We start from the raw sequence: 26,033 nt of genomic DNA, 5'->3' as shown, positions 1-26,033 counted from the left end.
TTTTGTGAAATTGACAAAAATCCTGGTTGCTAGTAAAGAGAAACCATTTTCTCAGCTAATAATGATCTCAACACATGCTTCATGTTTGACACCGCACACTTATTGAGAAGCACCAGGAACAACCTTTCAAAATACAATTTTAAGTTCACTTATGGAACAGAAGCTAGTTTGAGTCATGTGTGTCAGACTTACAATTACACCTCCAAAAATAATATCAATATGATGCATAGGCTCCATAGAGGACATTTAGTGTTGAACAATATAAAAAAAAATCTTAGTCTTACTGTCCAGGCTCTGAGTCACTTTGTTACTAGTGCTATGATATGCTTATATGCCACTAATGTTCTGGGCAAGGGGCTCCTGGGGACCATAAAATTTATAAAGAACACAGACAAACTGTTTATTTAATTCATCTTCCCCATTAGATAAAAAGCGGTTTATTTGACCTTTGCATCTTTCGAGAGGAATGGAAAGGTCTGAAATGTTTTGTTTTTTAGATAACGTTTCAAAAGAACTGTCAACTAGGCATGTCTACAGACAAACATCACTATGCTAATACATCTTATCTGTGGGTGATACTTAACTCTTAGCTGTCATTCTTGGAAACATCTGATAGTTTAAAAGTGGCCACGGAGCCCATGCGTTTTTTTAAAATTACTTTTCTGTGAATAGTCAGCGCCGCGTTGGAGTGCATCTGGCACTTTGACGATAAACCACATGAGTTCAATTTTTGTTAAGAAAAAAATTATTCAGTGATACATTATTGTACCCCTTTGCTAGGACCTAATGAGACAATTGATGAATCCAGGTGTTCACCTGAGCTAACTTGAGGTCTGACCATAGACAAGAAATACTTCTTGTCGACGGGCTTAAAATCTGGCATCGGAAAGACTATTTCTATTCGCCGCATACGTATTCAGTTTTGTTCAGAAACAAATTATTCAGCGATAACTCACTGCACCCCTATTCTTGGAGTTAGTGGGACTATTGGTAAATCCAGGTGTTCACTTAAACTAACTTGAGGTCTGACCATAGACAAGAAGTGCTTCTTGTCCACGGGCTTGGAATCGGGCATCGGAATGACGAATTCTAGTCGCCGTTTGCGTCATCTCTTCGAGTTTATATTGACAGCCTTATGATTGTAGCAGCGGATTTAAAATGAAATATCGAGTTTCGGCAGAGTAAATGTTAATTTGAAGCCCAAAGAGGACCTGAGTGACCATGTAGTCAAGAGGAGTCCGAAATTCATCTCATCTTTGAAGCCCAAAATAAGTTTGGGTCGACTCAGTCCTAGAACGAAAATTTAAGAGAAACATTGAGGCTGTAGAATATTTTCTAGTTAGTTTTGAAAGAGCTATCTGAAGGAAGAAATGAAATCACGGTAAATTTTCTGATTAACCCACTAATGAAATAGGAAAGCTAAGAAAAAGACATGGCTTATCTTTAGAATCAGAATATTATCCTGAATCTAGATTTAACATTCATTTCTGTTGGAAATGACTTTTCCAATGCCTGCCTCCCCTAATGTGCAAATATAGTCTATGCCCTGAGTTGAGTTGGCTATATGCACTGAGTTTTCCATAGGTCACTTTCTTTCAAACTGATTTAACAGCTTGTCAAAATAATGGAAATTTCATTGCATTTATACAGTTCAGTGTGTATATTTGCACATTAAGGCAGAGCATGGGGTAAAGTCCATTTCTGACAGAAATCAGGTAGGCTAATGCTTAAATTTAACGAGTAGCCTATTCAGATAGCTTAGAAGTAAACTTGGTAAAATTCCAGTTAATTGACTTCTTGCTATCTTGGAAGGGGTTTAGGTTAGGAAAACAAAACTTTCAGGGATGGGTCTACAGGCTAAAGTATGTCCTGGGAAGGTGTTTTGAAGTACCTACCTCCACTCCTTCTCCCTCTAGAGGGCCCAGACCTTTAAAAATATGTGTGTTATAAAAGTGAAACCTTGCAAAATAGATCTTCTGCTTAATTAAAGTACAACAAAATTTCTTTCAGCTTCATAATTTTGCTCAATCCCATTTTATAAGATTTTAAAGATATGCAAATACATTTCCTAAAGTTTAAAAAAAAACATTGATATGGCTCAAAATTCTACTCAAATAACAGGAATTGTATTTTTGGAACTAATGGCAGAGAAAAAACAACTAGTAGCTAACTGAAAATTAAGGTAAAATGTTGTTTTGTCAAAATTTCAATAGGTATAGACCTGTCATATAGACAAATTTCAGGGCCCTCTAGAGGAAGAAGGAGTAGAGATGGGTACATTAAAATACCTTCCCAGGACATACTTTAGCCTGTAGACCCATCTCTGAAAGTTTCATTTTCCTAACCTAAACCCTTTCCAAGATAACAAGAAGTCAATTAACTAGAATTTTACTGTAAACTTACCTCTAGTTAAAATTGTACTCTGAATCAAAATGCAACATTCATTTGTGGGTCAGTGTTCCTATTGCCTGAACAATTGTTTAGGGTCATGAAACTATTGTTAGTAGATACATTTTGACTTTTTCAACATCTTTTCTCTCTTGCAAAACTACCACAAACTCACCATTATGAAGTTATTCCAGCCCAAATATCCTGTATTTACACATATAGAATTGCAATCATTTCTGTTTTCATTGATTGGATATTTGAAATCATGAATCTATAATAGTTTAGAAACAAATTTGGGCTATATATTTACACATCAGGGGGGTGGGGGTAAAGCATAGCATATATTAAATACATAAACTAACCATTGCTGTATTTAATATATGCTATGCTTTAACCCCCCCCCCTAATGTGCAAATATATAAGAACTCCATAATGGTGAGTTTGCAGTAATTTTGCAAGAGAGATAAGATGTTCAAAAAGTCAAAATGCATCTATTAACAATAGTTTCATGACCCTAAACAATTGTTCAGGTAATAAGAACATTGACCCATTTGTGTTGGAAGTGACCTTTATCCCCACCCCTATATATACCAATCCAGGGTATATATTTGCACATTTGGGGGTGGGAGGTTAAAGTTCATTTCTGACAAAAAAAACCATTAAATTCAGATTCAGGATGCAGTTCTGACTACAGAGGTAAGTTGAACTTTACCCCCAACTAACCCCTAATATGCAAATATATACTCTGAATTGGTACTTTAAGAGGTGAGGGTGAAGTTCCTTTCCAATACAAAAGAGTGTTAAATTTGAATTCATTGTACAATTCTGACAATAGAGGTAAGTTTGTTTCTTAGCTACCTGAATAGTCCATTGATATAAAACATTACCCCAGAGATCAATGTTGTCTCCAGATTCAAGATGAATCTGATTCTAAACATATGTATAGCAAACATATGTTCTGAAAAGGCAATTCCTATCATTTGAGTAGAAATTTAACCTAAGGTTTTTTTTTCTAAATTTAGGAAATGTATTTGCTGATCTTTGAAACCTTGTAAATTGGGATTGAGCAAAGTTGTGAAGCTGAAAATAGTTTCTTGTGCTTCATTCAAGCAGAAGATCTGTTTTGCAAGGTTTTACTTTCATAACAGAAAGATTTTAAAGGTTATCAAAGGTCACTGCCCTCTAGAGAGAGAAGGAGTGGAGATAGGTACCTTGAAATACCTTCTTAGGACATACTTTAGTCTCTAGACCCATTCCTGAAAGTTTTATTGTCATAGCTTAACCCCTTTCCAAGATAGCAAAATGTAGCTAAACTAGAACTTCACCAGAAAATCTACCAAAATCACAGTTGTTGATTGAAAAAAAACAAAAACAAAAACAATGCAAGGGAGATTTTCAAAAGGCGTTGGCTTTAAAAGTGAAATTAGAAAAATATTAAGCCTAAATGCTTCAGTTCTAGTTTAATGGTTTGCCTACTCAAAAGAAAACATTATAAAATTCAAAAAAATACTTTGAAAATTCTAAAATACTTACTGAGCTCATCTATATCATTCCTAAAAGCAGTTTACTTTACTTCAACTCCTCCCCCTCCCACTGATGATCCAATATATAGGCTAACCCAAATTAAATATTCTTCATGCATTTTTCTGCTGCTTGGTTTTGGTATTACCTTAATTACCTTGATTTGCACTTTGGAATTGCATGAACTGTTGCTCCATAGTTGATGATGGCAATCAATCTGGTTGCTCTGTTAAGGTTAAGCAACACAGCTTCAGGACTAGATGCAATTTCAGCCCACTTGGTAACAGTGATCAAATGGTAGGAATGGTTCAAGAGCCATTCTCCAGCAATTTAGAGTTAGCACCACCACACAAGAGCAACTTCAGATTGAGTGTGCAAGATGGTTGGGTATAACAAGCCACATCATTCTCCAAGCTGATTCTCTATTGTCTTCCAAGAATGTTATGGTAGTGAGGGCTGGGAGGAGTTTTCCCATTAGAATATCCATGGTTTGGCCTCCCATTCCTTGTTGAGCCTCTTTTTGAATTCATCAGGTAAGGTTGCAGAGAATGTCTCTTGGCTTAGTTGGTTCCAGTCATTTACCACTCAGTGGCTTAAAAAATCTAGTCAGACCTTGGTGTTAACAGTGGATTTGAATAGCTTTTTGGAAAGTCATTCTGCTCTCTTTGGTGGGGAGAGAAGGTGAACAGCTTCTGGTCTGCTTGATGGAGGTACCTGTAGGTGAGCATCATGTTGTTATGCCTATGCTGAAAAAGGATTGTTGGGAGGTTAGCAGATTGTAATCTACTGCAGTAGGTGTGACTGTGTAATCCATTGATGTATTTGGTGGCTCTCCTTTGTACACCTTCAACATGCTGAATTTCATTCTTGTAGAAAGGACCAGCAAGACATGTTTTGAAATCCAGGATCGGCCTGACCAGAGCTTTGTATAATTTCAGGAAAACTCTGGAAGATTGAATATTGATGGTTCTTTTCAGGAGCCCCAAATTTGTGTTTGCTTTCAAAACTGCTTTGAAAGTGTGCTCATGGAATTTTAAACTGTCATCCAACAGGACTCCTAGGTCTCTACCACTACTAGAAGTAGGAAGCAAGACTGTTGATGATGTTTTGCTGGTGTACATGATGTACTGGTGCTGCAGATTGCCATAGCTGAAAGGAAGAGTGCTGCATTTTGAGATGCTGAAGATGTTGAGAGACACTTTGAATTGCAAACATGCTATATTGCTTGTTTGCCAATTAATTCATTTTTAGAAAAGAATGACATATAGAAAAATGCATAGAGAATAGCCAATGTATTTTGGGCTTTATATTTTACCATTAGAAGGGGAGCAATAGTAACTGGTAAAGAATCTACTCTTAGAAATGAATTTAAGGACTAAAATATGCCCCAGAAAGGTGTTACCAAGCTCTTACATCTACACTTTTCTAGCACTTAGAGGTTTGCATTGATGACAGGTTACACCCATCCAAATTTTGACAAAAAATTCTATAGCTTAATTTTCAGGTTTCAATCTCTTTTTCAGTGGCTTTAGTTTTTGAAAATGTAATTATATTTCAGCTGGATTTTAAGATATATCAAGGGTTTTCCCTAAATTTATAGGCTAAAATATATTTTCAGACCCTTGAAAAATTCTAAATCAGGATGGAGCAAAGACATGAGGAAAACATTTTTCTTGCACCTCATTTGGGCAGTACATTTGTTTCTCAAGGTTTCACTTTTAAAAAACACAGATTATAAAAGGTCACAAAAGGACAGTGTCCTTTGGAGAGGGATGGGGGGAGGTTGGTACTTTTAGACACTTTCCCAGGGCGCTATTGAGACTCTGGATTCATTGTAGCTAGTGCAATAGTGCTGCCTAAGTAAAGAATGATGTTGGAATTTGAAGGAATTGGAAGGATATTGAAGGAGTTGTAATAGAAACTTCAAAAATGGTTCATTGTATTGGACATTGAAAAGATTAGTGCTCTTTTTAATAATAAAAAGGGATTGGAGGGCAAATAATCCCTTTCCCATAGCCACCCTTTCCCAAAACACATCCAATAAAAATTTTGAGATAGCCATTTTGTTCAACATGGTTGAAAGGTTCAGAAATAATGTATTTGAGGATGACACCCCAGGGGCCCTCAGGGCAAAGGTTGTTAGGTATGCTCTGGGGCTTATAAGGTTTTTATAGAAAGTATTATCATAGAAACTTCAAAGAGGGCTAATTTGTTTGGGAATTGAGAGAGCTATTGCCATTTTTGATAGTTGAAGGTAATTTAGTAATTATTATTAAATAATTAGTAATTAAAAAAAGGGGGACTCATTTGATTGGAAATTGAGAGGTCTAGTGCTTTTTTATTAGACAAAAGTGGTTGGAGGGATAATGTCTTTAAAAACTAGGAATACAATTTTAATTAAAAGGATCTCCAATTTTTAATTCATTTTTTTTTTACACTTGCATACACTAAGTTAAAAAACAAATATATGTGCGAAAAATTAGCAGAAAGTTAACAAAAAGATGGAGAATAAGGAAAATAAGCAAAAAGATATCATTATGGGGCTTTAGAAGTATAACTTTCATGATTGCTTTTGCAAAAGGAAATCACTTCTGTAAATCTAAGCAGTGAATTAATGTGAATATTGTTATCATTATTCAAGATTATAAACTTCAAATTATTAGTTATTTGTTTTACCAATAAAACCATCTTTTTAGAAACATCATTAGGATATTCTATTATATGTATCCCTTTGATTTACTCTTGACGCAGGGATAGAATCCTTATTTTCTGCTCCAAAAAATTACTTTTATTGCTTAATTGTTAAATGTTCCCTACTAACCAATGTTTATTCAACAGCCCAACTAAGCAGAATAGGTGTTTCATCATATTGATGTTGTATTAGTTGGCAATTATCTGCAGACAAAATGGGCATTACAAAGGTTGATAGTTTCTACAAGAGGAGTTTCTGCTTAAAATTGAATTGAACTTAAAATTGAATTGTGGCAACAACAGAGAGGACACAGCAACAATAATTTTTGTAGGTGTATAACATATATAAAAAAAAGGTTAAAAATCTTGATTTTCATGAATGAATAGACCAAAGATGGAGCCAAGGGAAAAAATGTTTTCATTTTGAGTACTTGATACTTTAACAAAATAAAGATAGCACCATTACATTCCTTATTTTATTCTGTGTTGAATTACCATATTCATGCTTCTGAAAATGCCCTCACCCCAACCCTCTTGATGGTCCCAGATGTAGCCATATGATATGTACGCAACTAAAAAAAAACTACTCTGAAAGGTGTGGATTTAGAGCTTCCACTCTTCCTAAAAAAACAGATTAAAACAAAAAGAGTAGTGCTAGTGGCATTAGGTTCCATTTACCCACTTTTAAATTACACTTTTTCCAATATTGTGGCTGCTTTTCTGAGAATACTCCCCACCCCCTTGATGGTCCCATTGTCAGAAAAGCAACCAGGATATTTGGAAAGAACATAAAATGAAGAATCTAATGATATCACTTTTATTTTTGTAGAGTATTTCTTTATGGAGAGTGAAACCACTAAACCGATACCAACTAAGACAATGAAATTACTATCAGATTCAAAATCCGAAAATCAATTCAAATCAAATCAAAATCAGATTCAAAAATTATTTATCAGATTCAAAATCCTGTGTCTGAGAGGACGTGGCTTCGAATCCCAGTGTACACAATTATTCAGATTGGGACGGGGTCAGTGGCGTGACTCTGTAAGCTTAGCCAGAGTCGACACAGCTCTAAATGGGTACCTGGAGAAATCTGGGGAAGGTAAACAGGAAGGGTGTGCGAAAATACAGGATGGTTGGCCCCCAACCCCCCATTGCACTACCTGGCTGAAGGGCTAAGAAACGGAGATCAGCACCGCCGGTAGGGACTGTAAAGTCTAATGCCGTATCCTTTACCTTTACCTTCTTTGTTTTCCAGATTTCAAACCATTTTTAACTATTATCTTGCCCAACAATCCCTTTGAAATCACTGTGGAAAAACAGGATTTCGTCAAGCACAAGCTACCTGCTCTGTGCTGCATCACAAGATGAAAAACAACAATGCAATAATGTTATTAGGGCTATATATGACGCCATTGGGTGAGGGGGAACGTGAACTAAGGTGAATTGTCGAAAATGCAAAAATGGTATTCACAAAGAGCATAAAATAATGAATCTAATGGTACTATTTTTATATTATTACGAACTTTTCCTCTGAGAAAGGAAACCTATAATTTATATAGGCTTATGATTTTATGAGAATCTTGGTCAATATAGCATCAACTATGAAACAATGCAGCAGAAACTAGATTAGAATTGCTATTGCTGACTGAATAATAAATTTCATATTGTGTTTGTAATAGTCAACAGCTGCTCTAGATATGGGAAAAACCAAGTCCTTTTGAAACGAAGGTGCCTGAAGAAAGCAGTGACCACTATGCTTTATTGGTATTGAGAGAAATTAAATAAAAAACAAGTTTTTTTAACGGAAAGTAAAGAGCGACATTAAAACTTAAAACGAACAGAAATTACTCCGTATATGAAAGGGGCTTTTCCTCCTCTACGCTTCGCTCTTTACGCTAAAGTTTGACCCTTTCTCTTAACTCTACTTTTTAAAACAGTAAGAAACTTTAGCGTAAAGAGCGGGGCGTTGAGGAGGAAAAGCCCCTTTCATATACAGAGTAATTTCTGTTCGTTTTAAGTTTTAATGTCGCTCTTTACTTTTCGTTAAAAAAACTTGTTTTTTTTATTTAATTTCTGGACATTTTTGAATTAATGCACGTTTTGATCTTGGCTCTCCACACATAAATAATTAATACGAAATTTGCATATTAATTAATTGCAATTAATCGGAAGATTTTGAGAAACAAGAAGCGAGGGAGGAGGCCTAGTTGCCCTCAAAGTTTTTGATTACTTAAAAAAGCAACTAGAACTTTTATTTTTTTTACAAACGTTTTCATTGGTAAAAAATACACGTAACTTACGAGTTAACTTACGTAACGAACTTCTATATTCGTCTGTTTTTATTGCGCATATGAGGGGGTTCAACCCTCGTCGATACCTCGCTCTTTACACCAAAGCTTAGATTTTAATTGATTAGATTTTAGATTTTAATTAATAAATAGTTGAAATTACTAAAAATACTTTAGCATTAAGAGTGAGGTATAACGGAGAGGTAAACCCCTCATATGCGTAATAATTTTTTTTTCGTTTTAAGTTTTAATGCTGCTCCTCACTTTCAGTAGAAAAAACTATTTGTATTAATTTTTTTCATTGTTTTTTCAATTAAAGCTAGAAAATCTTGCGCCCCCTTCATTGAAATTCTCTTCCCCCATGAGAAATCTCTCCATGGAAATATCCTCCCACATAACCCCCCCCCCCCCCTCAACTCTCCCCCTAAGCCAAAATAAATCCCCCTGAAAACGTCTGTACACTTCCCAGTAACCATTACTATATGTAAACACAGGTCAAAGTTTGTAACTTGCAGCGCCTCCAACGGGGACTGCGGGGGAGTAAGTCGTTCCAAAAGACATAGTTATTAGGTTTTTCGAATATGGTGAATAAAATGGCTATCTCAGAATTTTGATCTGGTGACTTTGGGGAAAAATGAGCATGGGAGGGGGCCTAGGTGCCCTCCAATTTTTTGGTCACTTAAAGAGGGCACTAGAACTTTTAATTTCCGTTAGAATGAGCCCTCTCGTAAGATTCTAGGACCACTCAGTCGATACGATTGCCCCTGGGGAAAAACACAAAACAAATAAACACACATTCGTGATGTGTCTTCTGGCAAAAAGTGCGAAATTCCACATTTTTGTAGATAGGAGCTTAAAACTTCTACAACAAGGTTCTTTGATACGCTGAATCTGATGGTGTGATTTTCGTTAAGATTGTATGACTTTTAGGGGGTGTTTCCCCCTATTTTCTAAAATGAGGCAAATTTTCTCAGGCTCGTAACTTTTGATGGGTATAACTGATCTTGATCAAACTTGTATATTTAAAATCAGCATTAAAATGCGATTCTTCTGATGTAACTATTGGTATCAAAATTCCAGTTTTTAGAGTTTTGGTTACTATTGAGTTGGGTCGCTCCTTACTACAGTTCGTTACTACGAACTGTTTGATCTGCATTGAACTCTCCTAGTTGTTTAGGCGACTTACATAGTTGGCTAACCTTACCAACTTACCTAGATTAACGTGTTTTAGCAGGCAAGTAGATCCAATTTTTTTTTCTGTTGAGAAACAGAAGTTGAAAGTAAAACTGAACTTGTTTTGTTTACAATGATCAAGGAGAAAATGAAGCTGAACTTGTTTGTGACTCCTACCAAGGAGTTGACTTTTGCTATTAGATCTGGATTAGACTTGTTATTGTAAAAAGTTTGTCAAAAATGTGGAAAGAAAATCCTTCTGCTGTGGTGTAAATCCTGTTTATCAGGCTCAAAGAACGATCTAGATAGAGCTTGGTTATATATTGATAATAAAGAAACCTAATTTGTTTTTCATTTATTAATGTACACACTGACTGGAAGCTCTGTAGTTACTGGGCAAATCAAGGACAAGGATGTGAAATGGGTATGAGGCATCACACCAAAACAAAATTTTGACTCTGCAATGACAGACATAGTAGCCGTGAGTTTGGAGTGACCAAGTCAATGACCCCCCCCCCCAAGAAAAAAAATCAGATGAAAAGTGAAAAGCACAAAATAAAAAAAAACTGGCTTGAGTTTAATAAAGATATATTCAGAAGTCATTTAAAAACTTCTGTTAAAAAATAAATTTGTTTCTTTGGTTCCTTGCTTTGATTTGAAACTGGAGTATCACTCAATCCTTATGCTGAAACCTCCATCAGATACAATATTCTATCATAGCCCATAATATAAAGCCAGAAGGCTTCAATGTATTCTCTTTTTTTTATACGGAGCCACTTCATATAGAAGGGAGGCCGTATAAAATTTGGAGGGGGCCCATTCATCTGAAAATTGAAAATTCCAGTGCCCTTTTTAAAAGTCAAAAGTACTTGGAGGGCAACCAGCCTTCAGAGACCCCCCCCCCCCAAAGACATCAAACCAACATTTCGAGATTGCTGTTTTTTAGAAAAAAATAGTCTTAAGACAAAATAACTATGTCTGTGGAGATGACATAACCCTCCACAGCCCCTGGGGCAAGGGTTATAAATTATACATGTTGCATACTGTTCTCATATAAATTTTATAATTGGTACTAGTGGGCATGTTGATCTTAGGTTCCTAAAATGGCTTAGGGTATTAAGGTGGAACTTTTATAGGAAATTGACAGGGATGTTAAAAAAAATCACCACAACATAATTTATCGTTAAGAAATAGGGGAATGTAAAATGCTAGGTGTTGGTATGAATATGTATGCTAGGTATGGTAATTTATACATGCATACACTACATTGAGGGTGGCTGTCAAATGGTCACAACAGTAATATATAAATAACAGGAGATGCTATTAAATTGAAGCTTACAGGGCATATTGACGGAGATGTTGAAGATTGACCAGGGGTTAATCCGCCTCCCTCCTTTCTCGGTTTAGATGCCCTTTCCCTCCCTACATATTGAAATTTTGAAAAAAGCCATTTTATTGTATAACTTTTGTTTAATAATCATTATGTTGAATAAAAGAGGTCTAATAACTGTTCTTCTGGGGATGCCATGGCCCCCACAAGGAAAAAAACTCCCCAGTTTTTTGCAGATCCTTTCTTTTTATCAGTCTTTAAGAACAACCCAGTAGTTCTTGTCTATATGACGAACATTTTGAAATATTTATTTTGTTCAAAATAATAAAAAGGTCAAATAACTATTCCTCTGGGATAATAACTTGTCTGGGAACTCCCATGACAAGGTTTGCAAATAATGTTTTTTTTTTTTAACTGTTTGCATACAGAATTTATCATTGAGAAATTACAGATAGCCACATCCTGCAGGTCGGTTAGAAATCGAGAAATTATGCTATTTGGAACATTCATAAGCAACAAAGTTCCTGATAGCCCCCCCCCCTCTTTGGAAATGTCTTGGCGGTGTTCACATCTCTATATATGCCTAGGGCTTTCTTTAGTATAAGGCTGCCTGACTCATTAATATTTCTAAAAAGAAAAAAAAACTTAGGAAAAGTTTGATGGGCCTACATCTTTTTCTGAGTCTTGCATACACAATTGCTCTTCTGGTCCCAGAAGATATGATGGGCCTAACCAGCGTTTTTACCTTTTTCAGGACAACAGAAAAACAAAAAATAATTCTATTTGCTGGTTGACATTTGAGAACGTCCTCCTATCTAGAAATTAATTTTAAAAATAATTCCACAAAATAAGTTTTTCAAAGAAAATTAAACTAACAATGAGTAGAATTAAAATCCAATTATCTACTAAGCGTAAAACTACCACAAACCGTTATCAGTAAATAAATGAAACCAAAACGAGCAGAAATCACAATAGATAACCGTGTCAGAATTAAAACAAGCAGAATTAACATGAGTAGACAACCCCAAGCCTCCTCAAGGGCAGTATGATATTTGTAATCTACTAAAAAAAAATACAAATGAATGTACATTGTCAGTTTAATATACATACACTGGTGTTTATTCCTTAGAGTCTTAATAATTTATTCTTTATTAAATTAAAAAAAATGTAAAATTTAAATCGTATTTTTTTTCAGTAAAGTGCAAGTTATTTTTCGGCCTTGAGAAGGCATGGGGGTTGTCAACCCTATTCTTGTTAATCTTTGCTTGTTTTGAATTCTCTCAGTTATCGCAATTTCTGTTCATTTTGGGTCTCAGTTACTTATTGATGGTGATTTATGGTAGCTTTGCGTCTGGTAGATTATTTGATTTTATTTCTGCTCATTTAGGTTTAATGGAGTTCTTTACTTTTTTCGAAAAACTCATTGTGTAGAAAATGTTTTTAAACTAATTTTTGTTCATTTTTATTAAAATAGTCTTTTTTACGGAAAAGCAAAATGATATTTTATATCTTTTCGATTTTTTCTGTAAGAATCCATAATTTATCTTGCTATTTGTATGCTGAAGAGACTTCTTCAACGATTTTCAATAATATGCGCCCTTTTGAAAATCTTAACACAAATAGTGTTGTTTACTTTTGTTTTACACCTCCTCTAAATGATCTAAAAAATTAACTTAATACCATTCCCAAAAAATTCTATGTATGTTTTTTGGCCATCTGGATTCACTCACTCTTTTGATTTAGTTAAACAGTAAGAGCAGAAGTAGTATTAGTAGTATCTTTGAGAGTTTCAACTTAATGCCCTCATTGTTCTTGGGATATTGCTGAGATGACTTATTGGCAATCTGCATAGATACAGTGCCTTTTGATTTAGCTTTAAAGCGACATTTAGTTTTAAAGTATAATGGGCAAATTGCGTAACTGTGGAGGTTTGCATACCCAATAACCCTAGAGACATAGTTACTGGACTGTTTAACTATGCTGAACAAAATGGCTGTCTCAAATTTTGATTGGAAGTATTTGGAAAATGGACCCCCCCTTTAAGATTTTTTTCTGGCGCCCTCGTATCCTTTTTTTTTCTTTTATTTTTTTTTACTCTTTTTCTTAGAATAAATTTGTCAATTTGATCAGTTATTGGTACCTTTGTCGCATTGCCCCCCCCAAGATTTGTTCATAGGCGCCCTTGTCACCTTGGGCCTGCCCGAAGATTTAGGTCTAGATACACCCGTGCATACAGATGGCATTGTGATTCAGTTCACCTTTCTCCCTACAAACTCCCTGAAAATTTCACCTTCATACCCTTAGATCTAAGTGTAATAGCAGTCACAGGAGTAGCATTAGTATTTTTTTAGTACTAGTTGAAGTATTAATAGTAATAACGCAAGTACTAGTAGCAGCAGTAGTATTAAAATATTTCTTTTTGGTCAATTGAACATGCCTCTCATCAAGTCCTGGAAGTTTCGACTTAATACAATTAGCCATTGCTATGACATTGCTGATATGTCCTTTTGATAACCTGTATATTCATAAGCTTTTTGAAGTAAGGTTCTTGGCTTTACATGTAGTTTCAATAGAAGTAGTACTTGGTAACACTAATAATACTAGTAATAATACTACTATAATAACAATAATAATAATAATAATAATATATATATATATATATATATATATATATATATATATATATATTATATATATATATATGTATGTATATGTATATATATATATATATATACATATATATATATATATATATATATATATATATATATATATATATATATATATATATATATATATATATATATATATATATGTATATATATAATATATATATATATATAATAGTAGTAATAAGGTAATAACATTAGTAGTAGTACAAACAGTAAATGTAGTATTAGTAGTAGTGTGCACATATTGCCTTTTGGTCAATTGATCTTCCCCTTGAAGCATTCTCTGAAAGTTCCAGCTTAATTCCCAGATCAGTTCTTGAAATACGCCCTTTTGACAATGCGAATGCATATAATGTCTTTTTATTTATTTGAAATTTGCCCTCAATATTCTCTCAAAGTTTCACCTTCATATGCTAGCCTTAATAGTACACAGTGATAGTGGGGGTAGTAGGAGAAGTAGTAGCAGTACGGGTGTTGTATTTGTAGTTGTAGTAGGAGCAATAGCAGCAGTATTAATAACAGCAGTAGTATGTGCATGTTGCCTTTTTTGGTCAGTTGACCAACCCCTCAGTATGCCGTGGAAGTATCCCCTTGATGCGGTAAGCCGTTCCAAAAATATTGATGATGTGCTTTTTCGACCCCCTTTTACGTCTTTTTCGTCTAAAAACTCTAAGCTTTACAAGCTGTTGCAATTGGAGTAGTAGTAGTAGTGGCAGTAGTAGTGGTAAATGTAGCAGAGGTAATAGTGTTGGTAGTAGCATGCACATGTTACCTTTTTGTCAATTGTTCTTCCCTTTAAGCATTCCCTTGGAACTCTAACTTGATACCCAAATCCATTCTTGAAGTACGCTCTTTTAACAGTCTGCGTGCACAAACTGTGTTTCGATCTAGTTCAAATTCCCCCTCAAAATTACCTCAAATTTCCGCCTTCATGCACGTAGTCTTAGTTGTACTAGTGTAATAGTAGTAGCGGTAGTAGTCGGGACAGTAGTAGCAATAACAATGTTGTACTAGTTGTAGCAGTAACAGTTGTGGCAGCTCTATTAATAGCAATAGTAGCAGGTACGTGCTGCCTTTGCTGAGTTGAACATCCCATTCATGATGCCCCAGAACTTTCCTCCTAATATGGTAAGCTGTTCCAGCTTATTGCTGATGCGCCTATATCAGCGATCTGTATACACATAGTATGTTTTGATTTAGTTCAAATTTCCCCTCAATCTCTCCTCGGATGATCATTTCAGTGTCCTCAGTCTTGGTAGTACTCGCTAGAGAAGCAGCAGTTTTTGCGCTAGTAGTAGTATCAGTAGTATTAGTTGCAGATGTAGTAGTAGCATATAAATATAATCTTTTTGGTTAATTGATCATCTCCCTTATCAGTTCCTGAAAGTTCCAAATTGGTGTGCTCATTCATCCCTGAATTACCGCCGTACATAATGGGTTTTGATTTAGTTTAATACTCCCCTCAACATTCTCTGAAAGGCGCACCTGAATGCCCTTCTTCATTTTGGAAAGTAAAGGTCAAACGCGCCCACCTTTTTCATCAATATATACGCCATATGTAATCCCATGGATCTAATTATTGGACCTTTCAGCAATGCTAAAAAAAAGAAGCTGTCTCAGCATTTTGATTGAATTTGTTTTTTAATGATGAGCGTGGGGGGGGGGGTGTGTGCTGTCTTCCAATCATGTTTGACTCTTAAAAAGGGCACTAGAGCTTTTGATGCTTTTTATCAAATATGCCCTATCTGAAGCTAATATAACTACCCATTCCATATAAACCTTATATGCCCCAGGGCATAACTTACAACTCTTGCCCTTTGGCTCTGGAGGGTTGTGCCAACCCTAGAGGTATTATTATATATTCGTTGAACTATTTTTGACAATGGCTATCTCGCGATCTCGATCAGATGGGTTTGCAGAAAAAAGGGCTTCGGGGGGGGGTTAGTTGCCCTCATTCACTTTTGACTTTTATATGGAAGTTAGAAACTTTCCTTTTCTAATCAAATGAGCCTCTAAAGTTAATACGATCATCCCTTCCATAAAAACCATGTAGGTCCCAGGGCATAACTTATAACCCTTACCCCCAGGCTCTCAGTGTTTGTTTCAACCCAGAAGGCCTTGTTGTATGATGTTTGGACTATTTTAAATAAATGGCTACCTCAAAATTTCTATTGGATGCATTTAGGAAAAAAGGATATGGGGAGAGGCTAGTTGCACTCCGATTCTGACAATGCCCCCTACCCCCTCCCCGAATGGTCCAGATATAATCCTGGACTGTCCACAAAACCTCGTACAAAGCTAAAATAAAACATACAACAATAAAATTCTTACTGTATAATATTCAGAGTATTTCTATTAATCAGATTATTATTTTTCTCTCAATCGTTATCCACATTTTCAAATCATTTTTAAATAATACGTTTATCCACCTTATCTGAAATATTTTGCTATGAAATATTTGCTATGCCACTAATTTTTTTTAGTGGCTCCTTTTCAAATTTTTTGTTTTGGGGAGAGGAGGTACAGTGTATTTTTCAAAATATAGGCGGCGATAGCGCTCATTTTCGATTTTTTCAAGAATATTCCAAAACGGTAGTTTTCAACAAAAATACCCCCCAAAAGGGGAAATTTTGAAATCTAAGGTTTGGGTGAGCTAACGATCCAGTGAGGGCAAGCTTCTCCTTTCCCTACCTATTGAGAAAGAATTGTGATTTTGAGTCCAAAATGAGGGGCTGCACAGCTTTCTAGAAACCCACAGCTTTCTAGTGAACTTGGCAACAAAATTGATTCGGTCCAGAAGCGTTTGCCTAGTAACGCTAGCACGGAAGTACTTCCATAGTATGGAAGAGGAGTATGGGCCAGAGGTTCGGAGGTGCAATTTTAAGGCCATATTTTTCAAAACATCCTGGACATTAGTGGAAGGGATAAGATACTTTCATTAACAGATATCTAATTACTTAATAAATGGGCCTCGCTTGATGTTAAAAGAGAAAACCCGAAATTGAGCGATTCATTCAAGGGGAAAGGAGACTTCGAACTTTCTCTTGGGGGTGTTAATCCTTTTAGTCCAATCCTCACAAAAGAATATGCTTTAAATATTTTTCTTGTTTACGCTTATTTTACGCCATGCCTCGCTAATAGTATTTTATATAAAGGTTCAATAGCTTGATGTTCAAGTTCTTTATTATTCTTTAACTATACATATTTAAAACTATTCACACAACATCCCCGGCAGGGAGACCACCCTCAAAATCCACCCTTATCTTGTAAACTTACTTACCGATCTATCCTTTAATTGAGACCCGAAAAATTTTCATCCCCTTTATCATGGAGTACAAAACCGTATCCACTGGGGGGGGGGTTGTGAGTAGTTTACCTCCCCCCAAAAAATTTCTGACTCGTGAAAACATAACAAAATTACATATAAAAATTGATTTTTGTGTTTTAATCTTACATTTGCCCTCCCCCCGGAAAACTTTTGGCTATGGCCTTGATGAAACACCTTAATAATTCTTGACATACGTCCTGAGCCAATTAGGCTTTTTGGACTTTAAATTAGACTTTTGGTGTGTGTATTAAAGCAATAAGTATTGCCGCTTTTTGTGTCGGCATTTTCTTTCCTTTTTTGCTGCTTTTGTGATGCATTTTTAACCCTAGCTTTATTTTGTTTTCAAGTTTTCAGTTGTATTTTTATTTTTATTTTTGACTAAAGTCTTGTTTTCCAGTTAACAATTGTTTCTGATTGTTTCTCTTGTTATTAGATTTTTGACCTGCAGTATGATTGTGGTTCTTTTCTGGTTTTGATGCTTTTTGACTTGAAATTTGAAATTGTTTTACGAAATATTTAATTTGTTAGTTTTTTGAGACAACATTTTTCTACGTTTTGTTTTACTAATTGATTTTTCACCGCTATTTGATGTACTAAGTTCTTTTAATTAGTTTTCAATATTATAGTACTGCTCTGGTGGTTTTTAATGTTTTTTTCTGGTTCTCCTTTACTTGACAACACACTGACGGATCCTGGGGGCGGCAAGAGGGACTCTGCCCTGCCCCCTATATTTTCCTCTGTTTTTCACTCTTTTTTAAAAATAAATTCGAAAATTTTGTCAAATTTTGATGCCCTTGTCACATTGGCCCCCAAAGATTTGCTTATTGCTGCCCTTGTCATATCTCCCCCTCCCAAGATTTTATACTAGATCCGCCCATGTGACTTCAGGAGCAAATTTGCCTGCATTCGATTTTATGACGGTCTTTTGAAAAAAAAAGATATTATCTTTCCTTTATCCTAGAACAGGGACGTAATTTGCTATGGGGTAGGGGGCAACTGCCCCTCCCAGAAATCGGTTTGCCTCCTCTGACCACAGTTTGCCCCTCCCCAGCTGAAATAAATCTGCATAATTTAATCATGAATAGAAGCAGATCAGTTTTTTAGTACATATTTACCTTTATAGTACTATAAGGCACCTTTGTTGTACTTTTATAGGACTAATCTTAATGGTACCAAATGGCTAATTTTTTAGTTTTTACCTTCATTTTCCCTTGATTTGGGAAAATCGGCTGTCCTAGAATAGTTTTACTTCTTCAGGTTTTACCATAAATTCTGCCCCATCCCCAACGTTTTTGAGAAATGGGACCGCTGCCAAAAATCTATCACAAGCTCTAATCTGTATTGTTAGTTCATGAAAATTGGAGGGGAAGGGTCAATGCATTTTTTCTGCAAAAATCAAAACCGACTCGTTACTTACGTCAAGAAAAAAGAACGGTAAAATTCTAGTTAATTGACTTCTTGCTATCTCAGAAAGAGTTTAGGTTATGAAAATGAAACTTTTAGGGATGAATCTACAGACTAATGTTTGTCCTGGGAAGGTATTTTGAAGTACCCACCTCCACTCCTTCTCCCTCTAGAGGGTCTTGGCCTTTGATGACCTTTAAAAATATGTGTGTTATAAAAGTGAAACCTTGCAAAATAGATCTTCTGCTTAATTGAAGTACAACAAAATTGTTTTCAGCTTCATAACTTTGCTAAATTCCATTTTATAAGGTTTTAAAGATATGCAAATACATTTCCTAAATTAAAAAAAAAAAAAACATTGATATGGCTAAAAATTCTACTCAAATAACAGGAATTGCATTTTCAGAACTAAAGGCAGAGAAAAAGCAACTAGTAACTGAAAATTAAGGTAAAATTTTGTTTTGTCAAACCTATCATGTAGGCAAATTTCAGGGCCCTCTAGAGGGAGAACGAGTGGAGGTAGTTGATTCAAAATACCTTCCCGGGACATACTTTAGCCTGTAGACCCATCCCTGAATGTTTCATTTTCCTAACCTAAACCCTTTCCGAGATAGCAAGAAGTCAATTAACTAGAATTATACCAAAAGAACAAAGAGCAAAGCAGAAATAGAACCGAAACCGAAATAAGAGAAAAATGAACCTTAAAAACTAATTAAAATGAAAAAAAAATTATATCTTGCTTGCGTTCATATTATTCGAAATTTCTTCAAGTTAATTTTATTTATGTTAATATTGCAAGGTCCCATGGTGTAATGGTTAGCACTCAGGACTCTGAATCCTGCGATCCGAGTTCAAATCTCGGTGGGACCTTTTTTTACAGTAGTAATTGTGTGAAGAAAATGTTGTGATGCGAAGAATATTGTAGCTCTTGGTCTTTGAAACTTTAAACTAAAGTTCATTAGAAAAGCAGCTTAAAAAAAAACTCCCACATTAACGGAAAGGATACCAAACAAGTTTTCTTAGGAAAAGTAAAGAGTTTTAATAAGTCTAAAATGAGCAAAAATAGAATCATATAATCTACCAAGTGTAAAACTACCAAAAATCTGCATCAATAAATAAATGAAACCCAAAACGAAGAGAAATTACAATAAATAATCGAGTCAAACTCGAAACGAGTAGAAATTAACACTATCAAGGCACACAACTATGTCTTCTCGAGGCAAGAACATAATTTACATTTTACTAAAAAAAAAATTCCAAACACTTTCAGCTTTATAACTTTAATAAATAAAATATTATTAACATTGTAAAGAATAAGTATCACCATATGTATATTAAACTGACAATGCACATTTATTTGAATTTGTTTCAGTAAAGTACAAATTATGTTTTGACCTTAAGAAAACATAGTGGTTGTGAGCCCCTGTCATGTTAATTTCTGCTCTTTTTTTGTTTCATTTATTTATTGGTGCTGATTTGTGTTAGTTTTACGCTTGGTAGATTATATGATTCTATTTTTGCTCATTTTGGTTGAGTAGAGTTATTTTCTTTTCCTTGAAAAACATATGTCGTGGAAAAAGTTTTTTAAATAATTTCTGTCCGTTTTATATTCATAGTCTTTTCAGGTATAGTCTATACCTGATATAGACTATACAATAAAAACGATATAGTCTATATCGTTTTTAGTCTTTTCAGTCTTCAGTCTTTTCATAGGAAAACAGGATTGGAAAGATTCAATCATTTTTTACTCATAAAAAGGGCACTGGAACTTTTAATTTCCAATCAAATTAGCTCCTTTAAAATATTAATGATATTATTAGTTATGGTAGAGCAGTGGTCCATATGATATTGTCTATATGCCCTTTTGATACCGACATGTATTATAGATATTTTGTTTAATTGAAACTCCCCCTGAATATTCCGCAGAAGTAGTATCAAAAGTATACGTAGTGTTTTCTGGGTAGTTTGAAATCTGCCGCGACTTAACCTTAATTATGTTAATAATTAACTTAATAATTATTAATAATTAACCTTAATAATGTAAGCCATTATTGTGATGTTTCTTTGTCACCCTTTTGACAATCACCCTTTTTGACGTGATCATAATTTGTTTCGGTTCAGTTCAACATCTGCCTAAATATTCCTTGACAGTTTCACTTTAATACCCTTGGCTTTGTAGTAGCAATAGTTGTAGTAGCAGTAGAAGCATTAGTGGTAGTATGCACACATCATTTTTCCTTTTTTTTCAACATCCCCTTCAACTCGCGATGTTCCTACTTAATACACAAATAAATTCTTAAGATACGCTCTTTTGACCGTCTTAATGCACATAATGTCTTTTGTGAGTTCGAATTTGCCATCAGTATTCTCTCAAATTTTACCTTCATAGTCTTAGCCTTAATAGTACTAATATATTAGCTGTTGCGGTGGTAGTAGGAGAAGTAGTTGCAGTGTTAGTGCTGCATTAGTAGTAGCAGGAGTATTAATAGCAGTGGTAGCATGCATATCTTGCCTTTTGATCAGTTCCCTGATCAAAATCCCTTTCGATGATGGCTTATTGAAACTTTTGGCATAAAAAAGTTTGACTATCTCTAAATTTTCATGAGGATTCGATACTTCAAACAGCATCTTGTGAACTTCAACGTCGGCTGACTGTTTGAAGGGCGAAGGAACCATTAGCAAACTCTCCCAGGGAACTATTTATCAGGAAACTTATCATTGAAACAATTTTCTGGTTAGAAGTCTAATTCCTAGGTGACCGAAAGAGGGCTTATTCGAACGGAAATCAAAAGTTCTAGTGCATTTTTAAGTAACCAAAAATATGTGAGCGTAACAAGTCCCTCTCCCACGCCTGTTTTTTCTTCAAAGACATCAGATCAATTCTTTGAAACAGTCATACGATTCAGCATAGTTAAAATGTTCAATAACTGTGCCTTATGAGGATGACAAGATCCCACATAGCCCATTGGAAAAGGGCTGTAAGTGACGCAATTTGCCCTTTGTTCAAATATAATATTTGTTATTGGGAGATGTTTGAAAAGAATTTGAAGGGAATTTTCTGCAAGGGTTTGTTCCCATCAGAAAAAAAGGTTTTAGGGGGAATTTTACACCTTGGAGGGAGGGAAGAGAATTTCCCGGTAGTATCTGAGAAACTGTCAGAAACTAAATAAAAAACAACGTTTTTGAAGTGAAATAATGAAGCAACGTTATAACTTCAAATGGACCCATGTTGTTCTGTATATGACGGAGCTGCCTTTTCCTCGACTCTCACTCTGTACGCTAAAGTTTGACTTCTTGTCATAACTCTTTAAGAGATGCTCCGGAAACATAAGGACTGATAAATTTGAACGAGAATTTTTTTTTAAGAACTTGAAGACTGTAGCGTAAAGACTGACGGTTGAGGAAGAGGCAGTCCCTCCTCAGATACGGAATAATTCTGTTCGTTTTAAGCTATAATGTTGCTCCTTACTTTCAGTTTAAAAACCTGTTTTATTTCAGTTTAGTATCAGAGAAAACAAAGCATTTTTTTATTATACAAAATACCAATTTCATGTAGCACAACTTACAAAGTTTGCTTAATGTCGTCTTATTCCTTATAGTTAGAAATATAATTCGTTAAAGGTTTCGTTTGTAACCTTCCAAGATATTGGCTAGTGAACTCTGGATGGTATTTCGACTTGTCAAATGTTAGTCCAACCTTCTAAATTTTCTAATTTCAAAAAATTATCCCCTAAATCTTTACTGTTTTTGGTCAGTTTGAACTTTACGCTTGAAAGTTGAGCATTGCTCAACTAAAAACAATACGAAAGGGACACAGTATTAGCGCTTTGTAATCGTCTGTAATTTTGATTTTTCCAAAAATCAAAGCATGATTTTTTCAAATTTTTTTGATTTTTCAAAAATCAAAGTATTAGCGCTTTGTAATCGTCTGTAATTTTGATTTTTCCAAAAATCAAAGCATTTTCAAGCATGACTGAAATATGACACAAATATTAAACAAAAAAAATTATTTTGGAGTTTGATGAACCTAAATTACGGGCAATCGTTACCAACTTTGCAGTCTCTCATTATTAAAAAGACAGTAAATATAAACAAAAGAGGGGAACAGATTTAATGAGGGGCACTTCTCACACTGAGTGAGGGGCACACTCAGATCAGGCACTTATTTGATGTTTATTCTTACAACTAATTGTCTCAATAGAATGTGGCCACAAACTGTGTTATCAAATACTTAGGTGTACAAAAAGGTATAAGGGGGTATTCTAAAGGTATAAGGGAGCATTCCTCTCCGATCAATTTTTGTCTGGAGGATCCCCACCCACCCCTCCTCTGAAAATCAGACAGAATATACTTTCTCTATGCAGAGTTTATGTGGAAACTATCTTTGTTTTTCAAATATAAGCTTTTTTTAGGTAGCACTGATACGACTTCAATGATTTTCCAATGGCAATGAAACAAGTTGTTTTTGTGACGGTTGGTACCACCAAGTTCGACAAACTTATCCAAGTTGTTGAGTCCGAAGAATTCAAAAAGGTGAATTTGATTTTGTTTTAGATATGTTTTCATTTATAATAAGACTGATAAGGTAAGCAAGCGTGTGAGAATGGTCTGGGTAATTCCCCCTCCCCACCGCGGAGTATTTTCGCCGCGGACAATTTCGTCCCTCCACCAAAAAAACACGAAAAAAATAAAAAAGACAAAATTATAAAAATTAATAAATAAAATTCATAATAATAAAAATAAAAGTAATTAATATTGGATATTTTATACCAACACCCTACATATATGTTGGCATATAGACCCTATCGACAATGTTAAAAAGGACTAGGCCTAGAACCCCCTTTATGCTTCCAATAATACAGACTGAAAATCCCTTGTCAGCTTTAAATAAGGTGCAGTGCACCCGCCTTTTAGCAAATGATTTGGTTGTGAGCACGCAAGGCTGTATCCAGGCGGGTAGGGGGTTTGAACCCCCCCCCCCTAAAATGTTTGTCCAACTAGTGAAAACGTAACAAAATGAATAAAAACGATGCGTTTTTTGAAGTTTTTTGTGCCCCCTCCCCTGAAAACAAATCCTGGATACGGCCTTGTGGGGATGAAATGAACTACCTCCGAGACAATTCGGTTCTTCGGTAATACTTATTGAAAATCTTTGTGTGATTCTATTTCCTTCTTAGGTCCTACCTGTCTACCTAAAATTTTGGTGGTTGTAGAGGAGGTATGTTGGAGGATCCAAGAGGCCACTCAATAAATTCACTAATATTCATCAAAAGTCCTCTTTGTAGATTAAAAAAAAATAGGCTGACTGTTCCAAAATTTCTTTTTTGCTTCACTCTTTTTATTTGTCATACTTTCCCTTTGGCTGCTCAATTTTACACGTGAGGGGGATTACCCGGGGGTAATCGTCTATAGGTGAGAGTTGTTGTTTTTTCAGCGGGAGTACTAGCCTAGAACCAATCTGAGGGGTGCTGGGGTAGCCATTACCTCCCCACTCAAGGTAAATCTATTACCATAAAATAAATTAGGATTCTCTTACATATTGTAGAATTTGTGCTATTTCTGTTAGAATCTAAAACATTGCCCCTGCAGCTTTACATGTGAAGGAATTCTTCGGGGGTAATCGTCTCTGGTTGGGAATTATCTTTTTCTGGGGGGGGGAGTGGTTTAACCTTGAACCATTTTAGGGGCTCTAGGTTTGCCACCACCATCCCCACTCGAGTTAAATCTGTCACAATAGAATAAATTAGACGTTTTATACATATTACTAGAATTTGTGCTACTGCCGTTAGAGTCTAAAAGTTGCCCCGCAATTTTAAATGCGAGGGGGATTCTCTGGGGAGGGGGATAATTGTTTCTGGGTGGAAATTGTCTTTTTCAGAGGGGGGTTATTAGCCTTGAACTCATGTTACGGTCTCCAGATTAGCCATCAGCATCCCAATCAAGGTAAATCTATCACCCTGGAAAATTAGAAGTTTTCAACATATTGTTAGTAATTGTGCTACTGCCGTTAGAATCTAAAAATTGTCCCCACAATGTGTTGTGCGAGGGGATTCTCTGTGGGGTAATCTTCTCTGGGTGGGAGTTGCTGAATTAGCATCGATCCCATATGAGGGACGGCTTTAGGGGAATGTCCACCACCCTGAACAATTGTTTTCTTTGTTCATTTTTTTTTGAGATGATCTGCTCTTCTTTCGTGTCTATTTCGTGTTCTATCTAAATATTCCATCTTCTCACTTTGTGACAGCTTAGTGGATAGAGCCAAGCCCTGAAACTTCTGGAACCACGGTTCGATCCTCAGTGTCGCAAAGAAAGGTTTCCCTTAATTTCTTGAATACAAATTTAAAAAAAAAATAATGAAAATTATGGTATATTCAAAAAAAATATGAAGGCAATGTCTATGTTTAGGTCTGTAGACTATAGGCCCTACTTGGCACTATGATTTTGCTTGGTAAGAGACCATTAGTCGAAATTTTTTTTTACTAAACGCGTCAAAATTCGCCTATACACAGTTAGATTTTTTGCGAGTCGGGCAAATTCCCCAAACGCATCCGATAAAAATTTTGGGATAATCATTTTGTTCAAAATAGTACAAAGATCAAACAACCCTGTGTCTGGGTCTGACCACCCCCCTTCTAGCCCCTTGGGCAGGGACTAAGCTCTGCAAGTTGCCCATTGTTAAGATTTAAGTTTTTTATGGGAAAGCTTCAATAAAATCAAGCAATCAATTTATGACTCACAAATACTTGTATATATTTGAACAGGCCCATGGGGAGAGGAGCTAGAAAAAATAGGCCTATACAAAGATTATATTACAAACAACACTGCAATACAAGTTGGTCGTATAAACTTTGGAAGGGGGCAATTCAATTGGAAGTCGAAAGTTCTAGTGTCTTTTTTAAGACTAAAATTGACCAGAGGGTAACCAACCCCCTCTCACATTCTTTTTCACCCAAATGCATTCTAAGATCTTTCTTTGGTAAAAATTATGACAAACATTTATTGACGTGAGCTTTAAACCTCTACAATATGGTTCTCTGATTGTTTCGTTGTTAGGGAGGGGAACTGATGCCTAACAGGGTACATTTTAATGGTGAAATATCCTAACTCTCATTTAGACTTCAGGTAAATACATAATTAGCTCTAAGGAAGTGGTAGGGGGATCGGTGGTGAAAATTTTATTTAATCTCTTCTTATTTCCGGGAATATTTTTGGTCCATTTATTATGAAAGTAAAGA

General features: G+C 35.3%; 1 protein-coding gene and 1 non-coding gene across 3 annotated transcripts in view; both read left to right on the top strand.

Annotated features, from left to right (window-relative positions):
- The first annotated feature begins 1,146 nt into the window (after positions 1 to 1,146).
- Positions 1,147 to 26,033, top strand: part of LOC136035676 (UDP-N-acetylglucosamine transferase subunit ALG13-like) — a 32,802-nt gene continuing 7,915 nt past the window's right edge. Inside the window, exons 1-3 of one of the 2 annotated variants that reach the window (XM_065717598.1) lie at positions 1,147 to 1,205; positions 1,269 to 1,381; positions 23,211 to 23,331. In XM_065717598.1, coding sequence (XP_065573670.1) covers positions 23,242 to 23,331 — 90 coding nt within the window. In that variant the 5' untranslated portion in view covers positions 1,147 to 1,205; positions 1,269 to 1,381; positions 23,211 to 23,241. Of the gene's footprint in view, positions 1,382 to 23,210; positions 23,332 to 26,033 lie in introns of both variants that reach the window. The other variant, XM_065717597.1, reaches the window with a different exon arrangement.
- On the top strand, positions 19,597 to 19,668 carry Trnaq-cug (transfer RNA glutamine (anticodon CUG)). The gene has a single exon. It is a non-coding gene; the product is annotated as a tRNA-Gln (tRNA).

This window comes from Artemia franciscana, chromosome 14 (assembly GCF_032884065.1).
Source record: "Artemia franciscana chromosome 14, ASM3288406v1, whole genome shotgun sequence".
Classification (NCBI taxonomy): domain Eukaryota; kingdom Metazoa; phylum Arthropoda; class Branchiopoda; order Anostraca; family Artemiidae; genus Artemia; species Artemia franciscana.
The sequence above is the reverse complement of the archived record's forward strand: the minus strand, read 5'-3'. Positions and strand labels throughout refer to the sequence as shown.